Source organism: Phalacrocorax carbo, chromosome 2, assembly GCF_963921805.1.
Source record: "Phalacrocorax carbo chromosome 2, bPhaCar2.1, whole genome shotgun sequence".
Classification (NCBI taxonomy): Eukaryota; Metazoa; Chordata; class Aves; order Suliformes; family Phalacrocoracidae; genus Phalacrocorax; species Phalacrocorax carbo.
In genome coordinates, this window is record NC_087514.1 from 1,070,837 (window position 1) to 1,096,227 (window position 25,391).

The 25,391-nt window shown below is 47.9% G+C and overlaps 1 protein-coding gene across 4 annotated transcripts in view; it reads right to left on the reverse strand.

Moving 5' to 3' along the window:
• Positions 1-25,142, reverse strand: part of ARHGAP39 (Rho GTPase activating protein 39) — a 156,145-nt gene extending 131,003 nt beyond the window's left edge. For all 4 annotated transcript variants that reach the window (XM_064441962.1, XM_064441963.1, XM_064441961.1 and 1 more), the window contains exon 1: positions 24,949-25,142. In XM_064441962.1, the coding sequence (XP_064298032.1) occupies positions 24,949-24,959 (11 nt within the window). In that variant the 5' untranslated portion in view covers positions 24,960-25,142. The remainder of the gene's footprint in view (positions 1-24,948) is intronic.
• Positions 25,143-25,391: the final 249 nt, after the last annotated feature.

Here is a 25,391-nt window from a genome sequence, read left to right on the forward strand (position 1 = left end):
CCTGGGTCTGTTCAGCCTGGAGAAGAGAAGGCTGAGGGGGTCTCATCAACACCTATAAATATCTGAAGGGTGGTGTCAGGGGGATGGGGCCGGGCTCTTTTCAGCGGTGCCCAACGCCAGGCCAAGGGGCCACGGGCACAAGCTGGAACACGGGAAGTTCCCCCTGAACATGAGGACAAACCCCTTCCCTGTGCGGGTGCCAGAGCAGGGGCACAGGCTGCCCAGAGAGGCTGTGGGGTCCCTTCCCTGGAGACATTCACCCCCCGCCTGGACATGGCCCTGTGCCCCTGCTCTGGGGGTGCCTGCTCACGCAGGGGGTGGGACGGGGTGAGCTCCAGGGGTCCCTCCCAGCCCCCGCCATTCTGGGATTCTGTGAAAACTCAGTTACAAGGAGCTGAATCACCCAAGTCTGCTCCAACCTACTTCTTCCCTCAAAACACCTCTCCAATGGTAAATTCCTCTATGGAAGGATTATAGTAGTAGTTTTGCTCAAGGCAAATGGGATGGGCATCCATGGGCAGGAGTAATTTGTAACTGTTCTAATAGCCAGGGGAACAGATATTCAGCGATGACTTCTGCATGCGTGACTCAAAAAAATAATCTAATTGTGGATGTAACAGCAGAGCAGCAGTGAAAAACTCATGTTTTAAAGAAATCTAGAAACCTTTGCCTTCTACCCTACCACCAAACACGCACATAGAGACTCACAGCTAAGACAAAGCCTTCAAAACCCCCACTTTGAAGGCACCTCACCCAGCAGGGAGAGAGCCTCAAACCACCCTCCCAGGAGACTCAGCACCATGCTACTCTCAAGGAAACAGACTTATAACAATCAAGGATTTCATCATTTAATCACAATTTGACACAACCGAGAGCCATTTTACTGTGGCTCAGATGAAGATCTGATTCTTTGCATAGCTTATGTTTTCACCATATTTTTCCAAGTCCCAACACCCTGGATTTTCATTTCAGCCTCTTGTTAATGCATGGTTACAGCTCGCAGTGGTCAAACAACTCCCCCCACCCACTAAAATAGCCAGAAATTAATGCAATTTTTTTTTTTTTTAACAGGGATTAGCTGCTAGCAGTAGTCTCTCAGCAGGATGGTTAATTCCCATCAGGATACAGCAGAGCTAAATCAACAATACGCCGCCTGAAAGACACAGCAAGTTACCAGCAGTACAAAGAAGATGTAAATAAGTTTGCATATGCGAGCATCAAAGAGTCCACGAGATCCTGGAGCGTGAAAACATCGTTTCCCTACAAGATACTGAAGGAATGGCAGCGAGACCAACGGGAGTGGGAGGACAGGAGAAGAGGGGAAAAAAAAAAAGGCAGAAAGTGTGACTGTAGCAGCAGCTCAACAGTTGGAGAAAAATCAAGGTAAGAGAACAGCAGAAACAGCACCTTGGGCGCAGGGGAAGCAGTTGTACCAAGAGCACCAGGAAGAGCAATATTCAGGCACCTGTAGCAAGACGCAAGACAGCTCGTGCAGAGAATGACACCCCCCCAAAAACCCCCCCCCAAAATGGTGGGAGGAGAAGCAAACTCACAAGGTTGTTCCCAGGGGAGCGCGGCAGAGGGGCTTGTACTGCAAAAATGAAAAGTTTCATGAAGCCCCTCATCTGCAGACCGAGTTAGCACAGGTCTGCAGTGCCACTGGACCCCAGCAGCTGCAGGAAAAGCAGCCGGGAGGGTTTTTTTATGGCTGCAGCTTTTTGCCAGAATACCGAGTCTCTCGTCCCAGGGATGAAGGCAGCTGAGAGGTTTTTGCTAGAGCTGAGAAGGAAGAAGCAAAAGGTGTGAAAAAGCAAGAGAGTAGAGACGGAGCAGAAGAAAGAAGTGAGAAATAAAGGTAGGAGAGGGAAATGAGGAGTGTTTTTGCAGCAAATCCTGCATGGCTGCCCAGCACATTTCTCAGACCTCCCTGGCCTGTGACAACTACAGTGACAGCCCAGCAAATCCTGGCTTAGTGGCCGCATATACCACAGGCAGGAGCAGAAACAAAGGTTGAGTGGAATGCTGTGTTTTAAAGCCTCAGAAGGGGTAAGATGAAGGGGGTGGGGGTGGGGGTGAAGAAACCATAATAAGGCAGAGCAAAGTCTTCAGGGAGAAGGAGTCCAGCAACAGTAATGAGTTTAAGAAAATTGCATCATCGGTGGTATTTGTAATGTCTGCTGATGGAGCAAGGCTGAGCCAACAACCTAGAGAAATATATATCCCTAGGAGCATAATCCTGCACAGAGGCCAGATACGACAGTTTATTCATTAGGGGTTTTCCACCCAATGCTGACATTCAAGATGAGGGTCCAGTTCCACAGCACTATAGGTAGCAAAACCATGTCACAATAGATCTGCAAGGTGTGAAGTTATCAAGGGTAAGAGAGACTCAAAACCTTCCAAGAAAAGAGGATATCAAGCCAGCAGTAATCTGCTGGGCTTTTTACACCAGGGGTAGATACTGACTGAACCTGAAGAATTTAGAAGCTTGAGAGCTTTACTGCAGTTGACTGTGTCAGGACACAAGAACGAAGCTGCAGGCAGGTTAACGGGTTGAGAATGGGGACCAAGGGAGTCACAGTAGACTAGCCGACACACCGCCTGCCTTAAGTTCAACTCGCTCTGCACGGGACAGATGAGAGGCCCCATGCACTGCTACACATGCACATTTGCACAAGTACTCACCCGTGGAGTACTGACCTGCCAGACCCTCAGCCTAGCTTGCCATCCCTTAAGTGGTTTTTAGGGTTATATCCCAATAGGTCTATGCTATAGAAACACGCTGGCTAGAAGCCAGCATTAAAGTTACAGCTGTACACCCACAAGCTAGCTAGGAAAGAGCCTACAGCTCAATGAGAAAATGTTAAAACCTAGGTTAGTAGAGACTGCATGGATAGACAGAGGGTCAAAGGAGTTTTAACCCTTCTCCTGGTTGAAAACACATGTCTAGGTCTGCCTTTCTGGCATGGCAGCCTGGTACCTGAGCGCTTTTGAAAGCGTGGAACTACTGATCAAGTGCAGCACCCACTTACCAGGCAGCTAAAACACACCAGGAGTCCCAGCGAGTCTCCAGCTTTATGAACGTGCAGATAAGTAACACATACAAACACTTCTAGGTGTGTCCAGGAAATCCCGAGACCTACAAACATAGCCCAGCCATCGTGGGACACAGGGGCATTTTTAATGTCAGGGCTTCACCTGCTCCTGTGCAACGGATTGCTAGTGTTTTAACCTCAGAGGAAGGCACGAGGTATATAAGACTACTTGCGCTTACAAAGACATCATCCCCTTCTCTGGGCATCCAGCCCTCATCGGCACTTGTCGAGATGTCAAGTCACTAGAAGAACTGGCACTGGTCTGGCCAGAAGCCTGGCACCCGACTGCCAAAAGCAGATGTCTACACACTAATAAGACTAGTGCAAGCCATATAGCAATTCTTTAACGTATTAGCACGATACTGATGCGACAGGAAAAACCACAGATAAGACAAAGTTTACAGTACAGGAACAATAAAGGAATGGAGGAAGAACAGCTGACTGGCTCAGGTAGACATGTCAAAATAAGATTTGGTCTTATACCATTTAATAGTAGGTGCCCTGGAAGTCATCACTGTTGGTATGATTAATTGCTATTTATTCAGCACCGGAGCAGGTAATGATTGCTGTGCTGGCAAGTGGGAAAGCCAAGCAAAGAGGAGTTGTGGAGAGGGGAGAAATACTCTGGAGCCAGCACAGAGGAGGAGCTGACTCAAAACTTTGGGATTTGTGGTTAGAGTTACAGGCTGGAAGGTAGGCTGGCAAGAGACTGCTGTGGGATAACCAAGCTGTAAAGCAAGGCTAGTCATTGAAATACCTGCAGTACCAGTCAAGTCAGGAACTCCAGTTTGCATAAGGCATATTTAAATAGATATTTTTAAGACTCAAAGAAGATTTTTAAAAGCTAGGCTACTGCACTGTTTTAAGATGGCTCATCAGAGCAGAAAATGGAGTTGGACCAGCAGACAGCAAATTCAAGATAGTATCAACAGCACTGGTGAAGTCAGTCCTTTGAAGGACAAACCAAATGCTCAATGATGCAGAAGGCCAAGCCCCACCACTCTGGAGAACGAAACAGGAAAGAAGCTGCTACTGAACTGGAAGAGTTTCTGCCAGTGCACCCATCACTCACATCTTTGAAGATCTTGAGCTCTGTCTGGACTAGAGAAATAGAGAACTTATTGTTACGAGAAGGATGAATTTTCTAGAGTCTCATTTTTGGAATGACAGTATTGAAACTTGGTACCTGTTACAGCAATTTTAGTATAACATGGCCAAGGACTGCTAGCAATTAGGATCCATTTTTATTAAGTAGGACTGACAAATGACCCATGTCTCAACTCCCACATATTATACGTGGTGAGAAAGAAAGGACTACAGGCTACCAAATCCTTCTTCTGAACCTGCCACCTTTTTATTCAAACCTTCCTAGTTCTTTGTAAGAGGCCTCAGCAATTCACAGCAGCATCCTCCCCCAATAATAGGTGCCTAGAACAAAGAACCAGAAAGGCTTGATTATATGAGTGCTGCCTTACATGAGCAAATCAGACTTCCGTCCCTGTGGGAGAGCAAAAATTTCCCTTCTATCCATGTCATCTTTGCAACAGGGATGGCCAGGGAAAATAGGGTGGAGGAAATGAAGGGATCCCTTTGAAAGGCTACAGAAAACCAGGTAACCAGGTTAAAAGGATGCTATGTAATGGAATTTTTCAGAATGACAAGAGAATTTGGACAGAACGGCTATATTTAACATGATTATTGGTGTAGCGGTGATTCAAGCTGGATGTTACTACGCAGTGGCTGAGTCACAGGGACTCTTCATGGCAAGGCTCTCGGCCTGCCGCACCACCGCGGTGATTCAAAGAGCCCAACAAGCTTCCTGCGGTTAAACAAAGTCGCAGCGCTTTGCTGACAGAAAGCCGGCGTGCATGCAGCCGCAGCGCGGCTTTTACGGAGAAGCTACTTAAACCAGCAGCTATTGTGTGCCCAAGCCTTACGGTAAAGCCTTTAATCCAGTAATACCGCCCTAAAAAAGTTCGGGAGCTTGCTTCAAAAATGACAAAGCCAAGCAGGTCCCTTGAACCCGAACAGCAAGATAAGGCAAGGTCTGCAGAATCAGCCAGACCTGCAATTTGCTCGCTGATTAGATCCCCTGAGCAGAGCACGGCAGCAGGAAAATTAGTCAAATCATCACCCAGACACTACTTAGAGACTTGAAGGAAACACTGGCTGTCGGTTGCCTTTCAGGATAAGCGATCTTACCGCAACGTTTTCTGCAGCTTGAGGGACGACAGTTGTTATTTCGGCACAAACAAGACGTCGTCGTCTTCAGAACTTGCTTTGCCTGTCTTGCACAGTACGGGTTTCAGACGGTGCTCGCTACTCACAGTATCAAAGTGCTCTTTGCATACACCCCTCATGCAGTTCAGCAGAAACATTTACCACCAGAAACCATCAGGACTTCCAAAGTCCGAACCGCTCTGGATGTTCTCCAAGTGAGTAAAGCAAGTTTATATAAGTGTCTACGGAGAAAGTCTGTAGTCAGCTTGCATTGGCTACAGAAAGGCCATGGTTTTGGTTCTGAGGTGTTTGAGAGGAAGTTTACCTAATGCGGAGGCAACCAAAGACCGTATTGCTTAGAAAAACAATAAAATGAAAAATAGGTGCTGCCAGCCAACAATGAAAGGCAAAGTGAATAACTCTGTAGATCTAAAAGGTTATTTTGGAATAAAATCCAGCAAAAAAATCCCTCTGAAGTCATGACACAGTCACAAGTCCCTACAGCTCTGCTGTATTTTCATTCAAGCCTTGTACCACCGGGGCCTCCAGATCAGATCTTCAGTTCCTTTTATTGACTTGTTTCTCAACACCTAAAAAGAGCAGATCACCACAAATGGGACTACAAGTTAAACCGAGCTTTCAGTTTAGAGTAAATCTCATCATCTGCTTACCACCAGCAGCCAAAGTGTCAGGAGCATCAACCGCCTGACCCGTCACTAAGTATAACTTCTTCAAAAGTAGCAGCAGCAGGAGACAACTGTCAAATGGTTTGGGTTGGAAGGGACCTTAATGGTCATCTAGACAAACCCCCTGCCATGGGCAGGGATATCTTCTACTAGACCAGGTTGCTCAGATCCCCATCCAACTTGGCCTGGAATGTTTCCAAGGATGGGGCATCTCCCACCTCTCTGGGCAACCTGGGCCAGCATCTCACCAGCCTCGCAATAAAAAATTTCTTCCTTAGATCCAATCTAAATCTCCCCTCTTTCAGTTTAAAGCCATTGCCCCATATCCTATCGCTACGCTCCCTGATAAAGAGTCCCAGAATCTGCAGAAACAGGCAAACCTGACGGCAAAGCCACATGCCAGGGTACCTAGAAGCTGGTGAGAAGCCAGAATCATTAGGACATCTGAAGGGTGATCTGCTCTTGATACAGCAGCACTGTTGCCCAAGACAGACCAAAGTTAATCAATGAAGAGTCCTTCTGTTGGTTTAAGGGACTGGCTTTACGTTGGGTGACGAGACTTTCCTTTTGGGCTCATCGATACAACGTGGATGTTGACAACCGTCAGGACAGATGCCAGGCAGGTTATTGCTCAGACCGCGGTCCAAGGGTCGCCCTCCAAGAGGCATCCTTCCAAAGTGTCACCAGCTGACGTCTGCTTCTGTCTGCCTACAAGGAGACAGACTCCCTGGAATGATTTAGGGGAGAAACACCTCCTGAAGACACACTGAAGCAAGCAGAGCACAGATGCAGTGAACAGGCTGCATCTACCCACCGATACGGGTGTGAAAGGACATCTTGCCTCTCTGCAGTCTACCCTGAACAGAAGTTTTATGCCCCCCAGCACTGTTTAACACCACACGTGCGCCCTGAAAAAGGGGAAAATGGCATTTTACCTGCAATCCCAGAAGGGAAGGCAATGAAAGCTTCATTGCCAGGCAGTAATAAGCTACCAAGGGGCACCAGCTGTATTGACCTTCAGGAGCCGGACCTCTCAGGCCCTGCACTTTTGCTAGTCAACACCACAGACTGCTCTGATGGTCTTCTACAAGCACACTGAACACTTTGGTTGTGCCTTCTTTCCCCCATGGACTCTTTCAACATGGTCCAGTGTTTTGAGGGAAAGGAAAACTAGTCCCAAGCCTCAACACCATCACAACTGAGACACCATAAACCCAAACGCTTGTATGAAAAGAGTAGAAACTCATAAAGAACCAGGCAAGACCCTGCTGACAAGTTAAGGCTAAGATTGCCGAATGGTGTGACATTCCGAGGGTGCAGAAGAGCTCTGCCCAAAGATGGATACCCCAGCCATCCCACCTCTACTGAACACGAGATCTCCAATCCTGAGAAAAGACTATTCCGTCTGGCTGGGCAACAAATTTCAGAGGAGTAATAGGAACAGCCAGATATAGGTTGAGGGTGCTTCCTACACAGCTCTAAGCAACGCCTCCACCGCACTCGGTACCAGCGATCACTTCACCCAACGTGCCCACTCTGCTCAATTCAGCCTTTCCGGATACTAATCGCTCAGAGCAACATCAGAGCTGGAAGGAAGCCTGCCTGCCAATCTGAAAGTCAATGACCCATGCTCTTAAAAGCCATGGTCACATAGCTTAAATTGTAGCTAAAAAATGAGGCAAGATGATGAGTAGAGAAGAGGAAGAAAATTTCTTAAACATCAAGGGTTTTTTTCTAGCACGTTTATAATTTATTGCTACTTAGGCTGATAAATGGCACTGGTTCCAAGTGCCATAACCGGAGGCAAGTGCTTGCTCCCTGATAATCGGGTGAGATTTTGAGGTAGGGAGACAGGTAGACATCCACCGAGATGTATCCTAAAGAGGGGTCTCCAAGAGATCCTGCCCACTCCTCCATTTTCCCTTTGTACTTGAAGCATGAAAAAAAGTCCCACAGTGCCTTTAAACAGAAATAAAATTTACACACCATTAACAGCTGAAGCATGACACGAGAGCCAATAAGCAACTCTACTACGGTCTGGCCATCACTCCGAGTGTACTCTGTATGTCCTCAGAAATTTATTTATAAAGCATTTTCTTTTTCCTCCCTCCTTGTACAATGGACACAGAGCACGACAGTTTTTAAATGACAAATCAATACAGAGAGCTCTAAAAACCAAATCATATTACAGCTGCATTAGAAATTTTCTTGGACTGTGGCTCATGAAGTATTGAATATTTTCAATTACTCTTCTTTCTCCTTCTCCAGCTGACATAAGAGTTCCCGAGTCAGATGTAAAAATCTGCTCCAAACATTTTCACTCTATGGAGCAGTTTGAGGTTTTTTCTTCTTTTTAGCAGATAAAAGAAAATTCGTGAACAATAAGTGAACCTAAACCAGTGGCTGCAGTAAATGCATCACTTAAAATTGGTAGACCAAGTTGGAAGAGTTTCCATTTAACAACATCTGTACTCCATTTGCCTCCAGGAGCGTGAAAAGGCATCCCTTAGAAACATCCTTCAATACAGTGGGTTAAAGGGTTAGACACTAGAGCAATAGTACGGCTAAACTGGAGCTCCTTCCTCCAAGTGAAGGACTGATCTGAGCTTAGGGAAGTCAAACCTGGGCTCCCCTCCCCAGGAACCATAAAAGCACTAGTCAGAAGATGCAGGTCAAACTCCACCACCAAAGCAATTAAAGCTGTGTGTCATGATGCAAGTCTCTCCTCTTCCTCCATCCCACATGTCACATTAGCAGGTGCCTCAGCAAGCTGGACGCCCACAAGCATGTCTTTCCTCTCCCTGGAAACCTACTAGGTTTCTAAGCTTTAGGCTCTAAAAAATATGCAAAGAGATTTCAAAGTACCAATACACCGGATTTTTCTTATTTTTAAATATACAGAGGCTCCTCAGAACCCGTCCCCTCCCTCTTCTCATTTAGGGGATGTGCTCTGAGCTGTCCTGTCATCTCACCCTCCAGCCCCTGGAACAAAAGGGGTGTTTAGAAGAAGATGGTTCGCAGATGAGAACCCCCACTCCTTGTAATTTCCTACTCTGTGTTCAGCCACACTTGGATTTTATCTCAAGTTCATTGCATCTTTTGACCTTCTGTATCACATGGATTGCTGCATTAAGACTTCATTATCTTTCCTAGCCAAAAATACTCTGAGTGTCTCAACAGCTCTGCTACGAAAGGCGGCATTTAGTCTTCAGGAGAACAGACTTCCAAGGGAAGAACATAGTGCATAGCTTCAGCTACGAGCAACACCGGGAGAGCTTTGTTTTAATCTTCCTCCCTCACTGGTATCGATCAGGATCTACAGGCAAGGTAGGAAGCGCAGAGCCCAACTCGTAAGGAGTTCTACTTTGTCTGTCTATTTAGGTTCTATTCATTTTGCCTTTACAATGGTGCAATCTCCGTAGGCTCGGTCTGATGGTTTTTCTAAAGCAACTGAGGGACTTAACCTTCAAATAATTCCCTTCACATTACAGCCCTTTATTTCTCCCCTCCTCGTTCATCCTTGCAAACCCTTCAGTCAATGCTGAAAAAACCCTAAAACGCAATAAGTTGGACAGTGCTGTGCATCACTTCCAAGCGTTCAATACACACGTTGCTTAATGCTGTCTTCAAAATAACACCCCCCAGCCGCAGCTAGCATCTAATTTTTATCACCAAATAGTAGCACTGGATTTTTGTGGTGGCTTTGTTGCTTTCTAAAGAAATCTCACTTCCAGCTCTGAACACATATAAAAACCATTTGTCTACAAACTTCCATTCATTGAGAAGGATTGGGAACACCCGCCTCTGTCCTCTGGCATCCTCCGACCATGTTTCGGTACTTCAGTACGACCAGCCTCTCCTTTCGGCATCTTGCCCGATAATGCGTGGTTTGCTTCCCTCTCAACCATTCGGGATGAATGACAACACCTCTTCCGAACCTCAGGTTTTCCCTTTTGAGTTTTTGATTCTATGAAGCAGAACAAGAGCTGCGAGATCCTCAAATACTAATGCCAACTGCATCGCTAGTAGCCGCTCAGAAGAAAGAGCGAGGGAAATGCCGAGAGCACAGCTGCTTCCAGCAAAACACCCGCCGTGCAGCAAAGCGGAGGTGAGCACTCTGGAGTAATTCTGGGCATTTCACCCCGAGAAACAGAGTAGAGTTGGCCATGTTGTTCCCATTCCCTTGAGTAGAAAGTTGTGACTGCACAGAAGGCAGCTAGCAGCGCTATCGATTCGTTAACCTGTGCTACTCCCTGCTCAGGCAGCTCTTCTTCACGTGCGACGGATGGAAACCTCCTAACGTTCACCTGAAGTCTTCCACTGTCTTAATTTTTGCTTATAGAGCAATCATCCTCTACATTATTTCCAAGCTAAGAGAACATTATGTTTCATGAGATAGACTGCCTGAGCAGATGCAAAGAACATTTGCTAAACAGTTTAAACGGCATTTTGCGCAAGTCAAATTACTCCAAGCCACAGTTAACTGATCATCCAGTTACCCATGCCAGGCTTCAGCTGGAGCCTGTCTGCAGACCTCTGCAGCAGAGAAAATTATTTTTCAATTAATTTTCCCTCCTATACCACCCCTGTTCACCCTTCTAGTTTTTCAGCTTTGTATCTTACTGATGCAAAAAGGGGCATTACACATTTATGTTACCAGAGCCAATTTTTGCTTCTACTCCAAAAGACAAGATTCTTGCTTACAAAGTTTGTCCAGTCCATTCTAGATCCTACCACTTCAAGCAAATCTCCAGGGTAGCAATTCTTAAGCTCATGTATTTCTGAACTGCCTAACTAAATACCTTGAAGGCATTCCTAATTGCACGACTTTCCAGGACAAGAATAGCTAAAAAAACCCACAACCACCCTAAAACCCAGAAGAGACATTAACTCTCCTTATATTCTCCCTGAATTAAGTTTTGCTAATATTTTTATGTTCCCTGCTTCACTACTGTGCCCAAATGTTTTCTCTCAGAGTTGCATTAAAGAGGCAAAAAGCAATGCATTAAATCCAAGTGTCACTTCGGAACCCAGCACCCACTTCGGCACTGAAGTGCTGTCCATGTCCTCACTGCAACCACGTTGAGCCTCACTGCGCTTCCCGAGCCTGCACTCCACTTCATTCCTCATCACTATCAAAAAGCCTCTACGTCCCTCTGGCCGCACGCAACTTTGATGCTTAGCCTGGAGCATCCTCTCCCTCCTTCACATCCAGTTTTCTTCTTGCTAGTTTACGTCCCTCTGTATTAACACTACGATTATGCTGGTGTCCCCCCCCCTACTTTGCCAATCAGTCCTGTCTTCCTGACACACCACCTAGTCCCTACTACTTGTTACCTATATAGGCCTTGAGTCATTTATGGCTCATCCTTTCCTTCTACTTGCCGAGCCCTGTTCTTTGACAGTCCTTTGCAGGTTTTTGTAGCCCTCCTGAACATTTATGCCTTTCTGTTCCTGGTCTGAACACCTCTTAGGGATGTATTAGAAAGAAAATATGATTACACAACCCTGAAGTGGGTAGGTCCCTCAGCAAGGATGCTGCTCGAGTCAAAATAGGTTTGAAATTTCACATAGCCTTAAGTTCTTACTAAGTTAAAACCAGTTTGGTTAAAAGGTGACATCAGAAAACTGGCTCAAACAGCCACATCTTGCCTTAAAGAGTACTATGGACAGATGTTCTGAGAGCTTCAGAGTTCAGGGAGTCCAGTTTTTAATTGATTGGCATTGATCACTGCAGTTAATTGGATCTTGTCTTCCAGCAGCCAATTCCTCGTCTTCCTGGCAAGCGGGGTCATTTTATAACATGACTGGGACACTTAACAGTATGAACCACTCTCTGGATATACTTTTGAATGCTATGGACCAAATTACCTTGCCCATAACTTCATTACAGCTGCCAGTTTGTGTCTAAACTAGAGAGCTAAGGAGGAAGGGAAGGTCTTCTACCTCCTGGAGGGAGCTGTGCCTTTGCCTCCCACAAAGGCTGCCTTTAAAAAAAACCCAGGAGATAACCAGCCTTTGCATAGCTCCGGGATAAAGATCTACAAGAGTCTACTCACAGAAGAGCATGGCAATTATATTTCAGCAAACTGTAGGATTAAAATAGCACTTAGGGAATGGGAAAATAAAGGATACTTAGCAATATTTAAGATCCAGATATCTAAACCGTTAGGAGATCTTCACCTCAAAGATATTTAAGTTCACGTGCTCCCAACACAGTCAAGATACATACTAGAGCTTTGTCAAGAGGACACGAGGATCGCCAAAAATGCTAGCCTTCTCTTTACGCCCTCCTGCCAGAGTCCAGTCCCCTTAAAAGCTCTACCATCACTCAAAAAACCCTTTGCAACTACATTAAAGTCATGGACCCAGAGCTGCGGAGCAAAGAAGTGAATCAGAATTCAAGCTTTAGCAGCGGGATCTGAACCAGAGAGGGACTCTTAAGCCCAGGCTATTCAGCTTTGAAACTGGCTTGTAGCACCTAACCCTGGGGTGCCAAAATAAATTGTTTTTGTTTCGGTTTTGACTGTACGGGCAGCTATGCATGATGTTTGCAGTTTCCCATCCTAATGCAAAGCAAGCACGCTACCATTTGGAAGGCTTGCCTTGTCATCAGCCACCGGTAGGGTGGTTTGAAGCATGCGGTTATGTTATGAGACAAGACTTATCTGTAGAGCCTGCGTAGACTTGCTTTATACGTAGGTATTCCTGCAAAATCATCCCCCCAAAAGGTTGCTTTCTCCCTATTTAAAAGTCTTAATGAAAGATATTTGCACTGCACAGGAGGAAAATTTATACAGTGTTATCTGCAAGTGTGTTTTTAGCCACGTTATCCGCGTGCTCTAAGTGCAGATGGAGAGGCATATGCCAGGAGTATCCAAAAGTACATATACAGATTTGTATATTTTTCCCTATTGCTAAAAGGATAGCCACCTCAAGATTCAAATGGCCACAGAGCCCTCCACCTAGTTATAACACACATTGATTCACTAAAGTAATATGCTCGAGGAACAGCCAAAAAAGGCCCGTGGCAGTGCACGGGCAAGAGCTGATGGAGAAAGCTCATCCATATTCAGGCAAGATCAAGCAAGACTTTACAACAGCACAGCATCCCGAGCGGGTAGCCACCGCCCACGAACTCCAGCCAAACTTCCCTTTGTGTTTTTAGAGCGCTATCTCTAACCATCTTTGATCCACTTTTGGAGCAACTTTCAGATTCCCATTTACTAGATGGGAACGTTTGCAAGTACGCCTATCAGCACCAGCCACGGCGAGACGAATATAACCTGTGGCTCACAGGGCTGGATCAGATGCTTCCTACGTAGCAGAGCATCAGACAACAGAGGGTTCTGCTGCCAAACCTGTTCCTCCTGTACACCGAGCCTGGTTTCTTCCAAGGGTTTGTATTAGTCTCCTGTTTGGAGCGTCATCTTTCCAGAAGACAACCTGGGGGGTGGTGGAGATGACAAAAACAAGCCCTGGTTCCCCACTGTTGCATTATCCTATGTTCCTCCTATAGTCTTTTCTACACGAGGCCTCGTCAACCTTGTTCCATGCTCTGCTTTTAGTAGCGAACAGTCAACCTTGTTCCCAGACCCTACTTTTCATTCCCCAGTACAAGACCCTACTTTTTGACGCTGTTAAGATAATTCATAGAAGAGCTGGGTTTGTTACGAGTCTTGCCTCAGCTTGGAAGCCCATCGCATGGCAGCGAAAAGGAGCAGTGGAGAACTCCAGCATTAGAAGCAGGGGTCATGCAGAGGTGCAGGGATTTGCCAAGAAACTATTATTCTTCAGAAAAAGCTACAACAATTCAGTTGTTGAATTTCTAGAACAGATTTTGAGTAAGGCAGGCGTTGTACCTTCTCAGTCCTGGTGGCTTTAAAACTCTGATCAAGACCTTCAGAGCAAGTCTCCTCTTCTTACAGAGCCAATTCCCGCTTCCATTCGTAACACAAAGCCCTGTCTGCGCACCTTCTCCCTTCCAGCTGACGAAGAAAGGTGCTGCTTAGGCGAGCTCAAGTTTGACAGAAAAATAATTACTGCAGAGGCTCTTGTCATGGTTTGAAGTTTTAGGCCATTACTTACCTTGAACAAAAACCTAGAGAATTTCCTACTTAAAAAAAAGGTCTAAAACAGAAGATGTGCTAAGATGTTCTCTAAACTACTGGGTTTTTTTTCTTCGGGGGGGGGGGGGATATTTTTTTTAGCACATGCTCCACCTACTTCCACACATATGATCCACTGCACTGAACAGTCACGCTACAATACAGATTCCTCAAGGTGACATTAAGGAGACGTTAGATATGCAGAACTAGAAGGGGAAAAGAAAGGGCTTCTAAATGAAAGCAGTGTTGATGTATTCATTTGCAATTTCTCCTTCCAGCTTTATAGCAGTGCTGTTTGGAGCTCCGACAGATTAAACAGCATGTCCTGAAAATGGCACCGGAAGATGGAAGTAATAGTCTTTTTAATCTGAAAATTAAAAAAAACCCAAAGAGCTTCCTGTAGGTTTTTGCTACCCCACTGCTTGATTTCATCAAACCATGCTCAATTAGGGACATACGCATCATGATGCAAGCTACTCTGGTCCCGGCATCATCCACGCGGGAGAATGCAAGTCAGCCATGCGAGACCTCCACCCCAGCTGAGCCTGCAGCAACCCAGCGAGCAGAGTTTTGCATCCGTGCAGGGCAGAGCCTGCCTCGGGAAGCTCCACTGAGGTCCAGCACCTTGCTGTCAGCGCTGCGCGACTTCTGCATCAGAGCTGGATCGTCATCGAGGCAGCTCGTAGCATGAGGAGAGCAAATGTCTGGCTGCAGCCTTCTCCAGAAACATACCTTTGGTGGCCACTGCTCAGCCAGTCCCAGTGCACAGCTCTGGATGGAGATCCTTCTAAATTGCACCCTTTCGATACTTAAATGGGGCTGATAAGAAAGATGGGGACAGACTTTTGAGTAGAATCACAGAATAATAGAATGGTTTGCGTTGTCAGTGACCTTTAGAAGTCTTCCAGTCCATCCCTCTTGCAGTGAGCAGGGACAGCTTCAACCAGATCAGGTTGCTCAGAGCCCCATCCAGCCTGACCTGGAATGTTCCCAGGGATCGGGCATCGACCACCTCTCTGGGGAACCTGGGCCAGTGTCTCACCACCCTCATTGTAAAAAATTTCTTCCTTATATCCAGTCTAAATCTACCCTCCTTTAGTTTAAAACCATCACCCCTTGTCCTGTCACAATAAGCCTGGCTAAAGTGGTTGACCCCATCCTTCCTGTAGGGCCCCTTTAAGTACTGAAAGGCGGCAATAAGGTCTCCCCACAGCCTTCTCTTCTCCAGGCTGAACAACCCCAACTCTCCCAGCCTGTCCTCATAGGAGAGCTGCTCCAGCCTCTGGAGCATTTTGTGGCCTCCTCTGGACCTGCTCCAGAGGTCTGCTGCAATAGGAAAAGGGGTAATATTTTTAAACTAAAAGAGGGGAGATCTAGACTAGGTGTAAGGAAGGCATTCTTTACGATGAGGTTGGTGAAACCCAGGTCCAGGTTGCCTGGAGAGGTGGGAGATGCTCCATCCCTGCAAACATTCCAGGCCAGGTTGGATGGGGTCTGAGCAACCTGATGGAGTTGAAGATGTCCCTGCTTACTGCAGGGGGGATGGACTGGATGGCCTTGAAAGGTCCCTTCCAACCTAAACCATTTCTAAGTGGCAAGTCCCAATGCGTAACTCTGGATGGAGATCCTTCTAAATGGCAAAGTCTTGCCTCGTGCAAAGAAGCAAAGAAGCACCTTCCTGCTCTCTCCAAAGTGAGGCAGAGGGGAAAAAATCCTGAGCTCTGACAATCCCACTGCTTTGATGTTAATCCTGGATGCAGACGGGCACACAGAGATACATCTGCTTGTATTTCCCAGAGCAGGCCTTAGGTAGAGGTCAAAAAGTTGACAGGAAGGTTTCTTCAGAACCGGAGAGGTAGAGGAAGCTCTGCTTTTCAAATAAGGATTGAGGTATATTCTCATGAAGGAGAAAGGTGAGAAACCCACCGGGGATTTTGCAAAGGGTTTCAAATAACTCAGACCTCACTCTCCTTCCCACCTCAGAAAGGAGAACTGCGTTACAAAGAGCTTGCCACGTGAACGGCTCCTTCAGGTGTTCAGCTGCCAGCACTGCAGACGTCCTTGAGAGACAACCACCAGAAGCCTGGGGTAGCTACTGCAACTTGAGCAACATCTTGTTCTCTTCCCCACGCTCCCTTTTTGCGATACCCACAGCAGAGCAGGCTGCCAGGGACCGTGGGGAGCCAACCTGCTCCCTTCTCTGTACAGCAACTGGATTTAACTCCGGCGAGGGCTGAAAGATGATCTCAGCTCCAAAAAAACCCCCAAGCAGCCGAGGTCACGCTTAAGTCAAGTGGATGCAAAGCAGAGAATCAGAGTCCAGCAGCCTCAGCAAACAACCTCCTCCGTGCTCGTTTCACCCAAACCCCACTGCTTTTCTGGGAAGAAAAAAACCACATGCCTCGGTGAGAGCCTGCTGATCTGGCCAGAGATGCATGCACTCAAACCCCTCAACTCCTCTGCTCCAAACTGTGATTTTTCTCCCTGGTGGGTTTTTTTTTCTCCCTCTTTTTCCCTAATTCTTCCCAAATGTTCCTGACCACATTAAATCCTGCCAGAGTAAGAGGCGTTTGTGTTTTTGTTATATTAATTTTTTTTAAAGCCTCAGCCACCGCAGTGTGCCAGGCACACGGAGAAGGCTCGACAGGATTTCTCCCGTCCCTGCCTTTGAGGGGACGTGGATTCACAGATGCACACGTTAGATTAAAGGGAGCAAAGCAGCTTATGAAGCAGAAGAACAGCACCCAGAAAGCCAACTTCAGGTCGGCAACAGGACTCAGAAAGTACTTAAGAGACAGCTTAATTACTAATAAAACCGGTGATACATCCATAGATCCTCCAAAGCCTCGCGTGTGTGCTCAGCGCACTGCTTGGGCAGCTTGAGATGCGTTCCTCAACGTAATTTAACAGATGGACGCCCAAAAAAAACCACCCCAAACCCCAGCATACTGAGAGGAAGCAAGACAGGCTCTTCAAGAAGCAGCATTTTTCCCTTTCAAGTCCACGTGTAACTGCATCTCAGCACGCTGCCAGGGACAGCTTGTGGCTGTTTCATTTGTAGTCTTTTAAAAGACTTCAGAAGAGGGACTATTCATCTAAACATCCCGGACAGACTGTGGGTTGACTCTAGTAACCTGAATTCCACCATTATTTAAACCACACCCTCTCGTCCATCCTTCTCTTCCAGAAAGGAAACCGCCATATTGCAGTCAATAAGCAATTGCACTTTTCCATCTAACGCAATGATCTCTCCCAACCGTGCGCGAAGAGCTCTCAGGCTTGCAAGAAGTGCTACAGAAAGATCGATTAAAAAAAAAATCATAATACTACAGCTTCAATTTGCAGAGTAAGTAACGTTTCTGGATGGTAAAAAGCTTGGTTTTCCAAACACGTTGCCCGTGGAAGTCATTTACATTCAAGCAGAGCGCAGAGCAGAGAGGGAAGATCAATAAAAATGCAACGAGGCAGACAGAGAAATGTCATCACCTCGGGAAGAGGCAGCCCAGAAACCGCGTGCATCTGACAAGAGCACAAATGGACCAGACACGTGTGTTTTCTGTAGGGGCTACACCATAAGGAAGGCACCTTCAACACAGAGATTTTTCTATACTCCTCAGGGGTAAAGAGGAAGGGGACTGCATGGTCAAAACCAGTCACGGCCCAGAGAGCTGAGATCCCAGGCTTCAGTATCGCTTTACTGCATGGCTTTTGACACATCGAGGTCTCTCCTCATCTGTAGGATGGGAAGAGCATTTCACATCCCTATCATTCTATATATATCTATGCGTATAAGCTGATGCAGAATATGCCCATCCTCAGCACTATGGCAAGGTCAGAAATCTAAAGTTTCGGTATGCAACACCGCATTTTTATCTGGTGTTTGATAAGGTTTTTACTCTAATTGATAATCCCTCTCCCTACACACAGCACTGCTCTAAGAGAAGAGCCACCTTTAGGTCTGGTACTGACTGATCTCAGGCTAAGTCACCGGTGGCCATAACACCAGCAAGCCCCCACATTCAAGCCCAGATATCACTAATCCCCTGACCCTTACAGCCCTCCCTCTCTCCCTTCCAGCAAGGGCTTTCTTCCCAGTCAAACTGCATTTTAAAGAGTCAGCACTAATGAGCAAACTTGAACATTAACCAGAAGTCAAAAAACTCCGCCCCGTACCAGAAACATAACTTACAATCAATGTTCAATCCAGGAGCAAAACCTTCTAGGATCACGCCGTCTGTAAAATACAATAAGCAAAGCCTTCTCCCTCTGACAGTCTATTTCAGGCCTCATTGGCTGCAAGTTTGATGAGATGTTAATCAACAACCAAAAATTTCCACGTCTTTCCCCGCAGAAATAGTGGTTTCTGCTCTCTAAACTGCACCACTGGGTCACTACACATCACAGTTCATGAGCCCTCTCTGCCTGTTTCCATCTCCTTCCCATTTATTGTTTGAAAATACTTTAACAATTTGAAAACAGTATTTATTTTTCTTTTTCATTCAAGAGTGCAGAGATGAGGATATCCAGTTGCCTGCTGCCAGCTGGGACAGTACCGGAAGTCCGAGCGATGTAGTTGGCTCCCTAAAAATTGGGCATCCGTCAGGATTGCCTCTCGCAGAGCTGTTTGCGAGAACGCTTAAAGAGCAGGAGGAAAATAAGTATAATTGTCAGATCTATTAAGGCCAGAGAAACAGCGAGGGATGCAGAATTTGAGAAATGAGGCACCTCCCATCACAACAGCACAACGAGGCTCTTTCTTGCTTTACCAGCTCCTGGCTAGCAGCGAAAACCAGCTTTGGGGGTTCCTGCAAGCAATTTAAGGAGTAACAACTAATTCTGAGGGCATGGTACAGATGCTGTCTCCAGAGAGCTCCACTTCTTCCCCTCAGCACCTGGAGTACATTCATCCCTCGCTTGCTTCTTGGCAACTGGAATTAAAAATAGCCGGCCTGGATTAGTTGCAAAGTGAAAAAAGAAAAGTATTACAGCAGAAATGTTTATTTTTGAGACAGAGGAGGAAGAGGAAAGGTCTAGGTTCAATGCGTTATCTAGAGCATGTAAGGAAATAATCACTGAAGCAAAAATGCAGGAGGGAGAGCATGAGACAGGAACAAGAAATTATTTTTTAAAGGTACTGGAGGGAAGAGGTCATCCTAACATTTGTAGGGATCTCCAGCAGCAGCCAAAATGAAGTTCTCACTGCTATTTATTATCTGGGGCAAACATGTCCAAATAAGCATGCCACAAACCCCCAGCGGTACAGTGACAGCGGCTACAGTCAAGCCTAAAAATTCTACACCTGATGATTTACGATCCAGCCCCCGGAGCCAGTCCCCTCCACACTCTGCCCCCCTGTCAGGGAACTTACAGCCCTACCAGACCATACATTAATTTTATTCCTGGAATTGGCCCAGTCCCTACCGACTTCTCGGTTGTATTTAGTGGTTACGTTTTGGTTTGTGGGTTTTTGTTTAAAGTTTGCTGGGTAGGGGTTTTGTCTGTGGTTTTTTTGTTGTTGTGTTTTTGATTTTTTTTTTTTTAAATCTTGTATATTCACAAGTTACTACACACGAGCTTTTAAACCTTCACCTTTCAGAAGAGGAGCAACCACACCACAAGTCTTCAGTCTTAATACGAGTTGATTGCCAGAATGGTTTGAGGACTTGAGCCTTGCCTAAACCGGTCTCAGACCAAGATACCTACTCATGAGACACAATGTCTGCTATCTAGATTATAGTTTACATAGAGACTTACCCAGAAAAACTTGCACTGGATCTTCAGCTTCGCCAGCCTAAATGCAGATCAAGCAGTCAGAGAAGAATGACCCAGGAGAAATAATGGTCAGGTCAGTTGAGAAGGAGAAGCCACAACAGGACACTGCTGGAACAGGGATTTAGGAAGCTGCTTCTATCTAAAAGCCTACACCAACATACTGCATGTTTCTACAGCTCAAGACTTCAACCCCACATACATTTCCCAGATGACAACAGGAGCTGATGGCATGAAGCTTAAGGACTTGTTCAAGACCAAAGTAGGTCACCTTCAAATCCAGGTGCAGAACTCTGGATTCACCTAATCCTCTGGGATAGCTCCTCACAAAGCTTTAAACAAGCACTAAGTTGAGACAACTCCTTCCGTGGTGCTACACCTGAGAGCATCGGGCTTATCCTTAGAGAGGACCTACCTGATGCTACAAGCCTCTTCCACCTTCCTGCTAAAGAAGAGTCACATTGATCCACATGACAAGAGTTCCTTACGCTTTGTTCAGTCTAAGCTGAAATATTTCAGCAAGACTCCATCATTTCTCTAGGAAGAAAAGTTTCACAGCAAAGTTCAGTCTGTCAGGAAGTGCCCAACACGCAGCCTGGACACCCCTTATCCCTCCCTGGAATTGTTCAAAGTCAGGTTGGACGGGGCTTTGAGCAAGTTGATCCAATGGAAGGTGTCCCTGCCCGCGACGTGGGGTTGGACTAGATGATCTTTGATGTCCCTTCCAACCCAAACCGTTCGATGATCCCACCAGGAGTGGCTTAAGGAGTTTGGAGACTCAAAGTCCTGATTGAGAGATGAGTTGTAGATCTCCCAACCACAGGCAAGAAGGCAGCTTTCAACCACTGAGAGCCACAGCTCTGAAGATAAGAGTTACGTACAGACAGGCTGCTGGGATTGTCCCAGATTTAGCCAGTTGGTTGGGATTTTTTAGTATTAAAGATGTGGAGGAGCAGCTCTGTAAACAGCCAGACAAAACAAACACGCACCAGATCCACAACCCATGGCACCAGGCTCCTGAGAGGCTCTGCCCTTGTGCAGGGCTGTTTGACAACACACAACAGGCATCCAGAAAAAGCAAGCATTTTCCATAAAGTACTTTTTAAAAAAATTATTATTTTAGACAGGATCTGGGATTTGACTGTGTTATCTAGAGTGTCTGGAAACACTAGAACTTGCTTCTTCCAACCCATCAGCTTTCTCTCTAGGCCCTATAATCTTGCTTCACGATGATACTATCTTACCACTCATATAGTTCTAACCCACAACCAGAGGTCCAAAATGCCCAATATAGGCCAGGAAGGAGGCAGAAGGGATAGACTTTTGAATCAGAATAAAAAGCTGGCCTTGCTACCAACACAGCCTATATCATCTCGCCGCTCTTATGTTGCCAGGTTCGTTAGAGTACATAAATATCTTCGTTAATCCTCATCAAGCTGGCCAAGAGTACGTCCAGCATCGCTGTTAAGTTTAACAGCTGCAGCAGCTAAGACTAACCATAAAACCCGCTTCGTGGTTGCAAGCAGGGTAGAACGCGGCTCCTGTCCCAACAGGACAGCAGTGGCAAAACAAAACCCCATTCATAGAATTATTAAGGTTGGAGAAGACCTCTAGGATCATCAAGTCCAACCACCAATTCCCCAAAATCAAAATTAAAACTGTGTACCCACCAACCACAGGCTCACCACCACGGGTATCAGGAAAATCCCTTGTGAAATGCAACGTCAGGTCAGGAGTTGGACAATCTTCAACAGTCCAAGCTCAAGCAGTCTCCTCCTCCGACTCTTCCTCGCTCCCACCACCCCAGCACGCAACAGCGGGACCCTCCCAGCAAAGACACAGCTCGCACCCAATTTAACCACATTTATCCTTCCTGCATCTATTCACCCACCTTTTATTCGTCTGCAAGCTACGAAGCTCCAGGCTCTTGGCCAACTGGCTGCACCTCCTCTCCCTCGCTCCCTCAGAGCTGCAGGTTACAGGAGACTATGGCATTTTCTGCTTCTCTTATTAGGACAGTTAACGACCTAATTTAAGCCTTGTAGAGTATACCCGGGAAGTACAGTCACAGGCTCCTCAAATGAAGTTAACAATAAATCACAGAAATTCAGCCACGAGCACTTCTTGGGAACCTTTATATCTGCAATATTAATTTTACCAGGAGGACAGCAAGTTTGCTCCCTCCCCTCTTTTTAAGCTGCTGACAAATCCTGATGTCTTGCTAGCAGCCTCCCTTGAAAAGCTCCTTTGAACCCCACTCCAGCTCCTTTGGAAGAGAGCTACATGAAGACATCTGGCTTGCAGACAGGCTGGACCTTGGTTTTGTCTTGATCTGCAGCCTTCCGGAACACAGCAACCATAGATTTCAGCGGGAAATACCCCATCACCATCAGAGTAAAGACTTCCCTAGAGATTGAGGGCCTCAACATATGCCTTTCTTTCCAAAGAGCACTGAAATGATCTCTCCCAAGGATACTGGCATAACTCAAGTCATTGACAATAACATTCAACAGCCATTTAGACCCAAAAGCCATCCCAGGTACTGGTGGAATGAGGTATGCTGCCACCAGCCATTCAAAAACTCCAGCACAGAGTTAGATTAATCCAGATTTTAGGCTGGGAAGATAGCAGCAGATCAGCTGAGCATACATACAGGCTAAGACACACAGAAAAGAAGTTACTGGTTGCTGACGGGATCTACAAAACCCCATGGGAGATGTCTGTGCTTCCCCTACAACTGGAGGAATGGTAACACGGCTAGACACCTTGAGCTCTCCCCCTTGCACCCTTCCTAAGGGATAGGGAAGAAATATATAGTTTATTCCTTCCAAAACCGCCCCCCACAGAGGTTTATGGCACAGAACGATACTCGGGAACAGAACTGCAAGAAGCATTTATCAGCCAACGTAAGGTCACATCTTGCAAGCATAAGCCAAGATCTCGCATCCACAGACCATTTCACATCCACGAGCACCATATAACCAAGCACCGTCCGCCTCCCCTCCCCAAAGTCAGCAGCGAGGCATTTTGCAGCAGCCAGATGATGGAATCACGAGGGTGTTGGTTCCCCCTAGCACCAAAAGGAATCAGCTCTCAATGTCGCTGCAAACGAAGGCAACAGATTTTTTTCTTTTTTTTTTTTTTTCCTCTCCCCAGCAAGGTGCAATCACGCTGTTTTTAACGATCATGTGGTACATTAACATTCAGCCGCAGCTACCGCCTGGGCAGACGCTTCATGGAGGAGATCAACCAACCATCCGTGGATGGCAACGGCACGGCCACCGGCGCGGTGGCACGAAGCACGGCCTCACACCTTGCTTACGAACTGTCCATATACAACCAGCCAGAATCACACCCCTGTCCGAGCCACCTGCTGCTTGCAGGTACCCAAGAGCTCCCTAATTTCATTAAATCTCTCTTAAATACATTTTTTTCCCCCCACCCTTAAGCCCACCCAGCTGCATGTGCCAGGTGAGGGACTGGAGAACAGCAGCTGCGGGTTTATCTGTAGAGGTCACCCGAGGGTTGATTAAACTGCTATCGCCAAGGAAGGAGGGGAGGGGAAAAAAAATAAAAAAATAAATAAAAAATTCCCATCCTGCAGTTTTTGCAGCCGGAGAATGCAGGTCTGGGGAAGCAGCAGAGCAGCGCAGAGAAGAAGAAAAAAAAAAAACCCAAACCCCAACCAGTGGCTCACTATCCACCACACATGTGAAATAAATAAACCCTGTTCCAGCACAAACACCACATTTCAAAAGCAGTGCGTGTGTGTCCCCCCCCCCACCTCTGCAGCCCCCCCCAGCCTCTGCAGGCAGCCTGATCCCTGCCCGCACCCCTTCCCCAGCATGTCCCTGCATCCACACCCACCCACATGCCACCCAATTCCTCCCCCCACGCACCCCCCGTCGCCCTGCCACACCTCACACCTCCGTAAAAACACCTCCCCTGGCTTCGTCCCGTGGAGTGGGATCCAGCCCATCTGTAACCCCCCCTGCAGAGCATCCAAAGGGAGCAGGGTGGGATCCAGCCCCTCCGTAACCCCCCCTGCAGAGCATCCAAAGGGAGCAGGGTGGGATCCAGCCCCCCCATAACCCCCCAACAGGGAGCAGGGTGGGATCCAGCCCCCCCAACAGGGAGCAGGGTGGGATCCAGCCCCCCCAACAGGGAGCAGGGTGGGATCCAGCCCCCCCAACAGGGAGCAGGGTGGGATCCAGCCCCCCCAACAGGGAGCAGGGTGGGATCCAGCCCCCCCAACAGGGAGCAGGGTGGGATCCAGCCCCCCCAACAGGGAGCAGGGTGGGATCCAGCCCCCCCAACAGGGAGCAGGGTGGGATCCAGCCCCCCCAACAGGGAGCAGGGTGGGATCCAGCCCCTCCATAACCCCTCAACACGGAGCAGGGTGGGATCCAGCACCCCCAAAGGGAGCAGGGTGGGATCCAGCCCCTCCATAACCCCCCAACAGGGAGCAGGGTGGGATCCAGCCCCTCCATAACCCCCCAACAGGGAGCAGGGTGGGATCCAGTCTCCTCCTTTTGCCAATGCACCCCTGGAAATCAGGGTGGGGTTGGGATCCAGCCCTGCAACCACAGGGAACCAGGTGGGTGCATCCAGCCCCCGCCCCCATGCACCAAAAGGGGAGATTCCCCCCCACCCCACGCATACACATACAGCGGGGTGGGGTTAGGACCGTGCAGAGCAGGTGGGGGTGCCCCCCTAAAATCAAGGTGGTGCTGACACCCACCTCCCCCCAAATTAAATCCCCTCCCAAATATAGAGCCAGAAAGATGAGGAAAGGAGGAAACACGCCTTCCCCAAAATGGGGGGCAGATACCCCCGGGCGGGGGGCACCCGAAGGGGGAGGTCACCCCCATAACCCCTACAGACATCTATATGGAGAGGGGGGAAGGGGGAAAAACACCCCCAGGGGTAACAAAACGTGGCCGAGGCCCCCCTCAGCGCCCCAGGGGAGGGGGGCAAAGGGGGGGGTCTGGGCCGCCCCCCCGCAGGCCTCAGCCCCCTCAGAGGGCTCAGCCCTTCCCCCCCAGCCCCCCCCGCGGTGCCGGCTCTCACCTCTCCGCCATGTTCCCGGCGGCCCTACCGCTCGGCGGGGGCTCCGGTCTCGGTTCGGCCTCCCATGGCCCCGCAGACCGGACGAACGGAGGGACGGAAGGACCGACGGACGGCGGCCGCCCCGCCGCTGACTGAGGCCAGCGCTCGCGCCCCCGGCCCCGCCGCGTCCCGCCGTCACCAGCGACAACGGCGGCGCCGCCAATGGGGAGAGGCGCAGGGGGCGGAGCCGAGAGGGTTGGAGACGCCCACCCTCCCGCCGCCAAGGCCTCAAGCCACGCCCATCTCCCCTCCCGAGGGAGGGGCGGGGCGGGACGGAGGGATGATGGGAGTCGTAGTTCGGCGGCCGGGCGCGGCGCGCATGCGCGTGGGCCATATATCGCTATATAAATAGATAAAAAATATATATATACACACACGCACCCCATGAGACTTGTAGCCCCAGC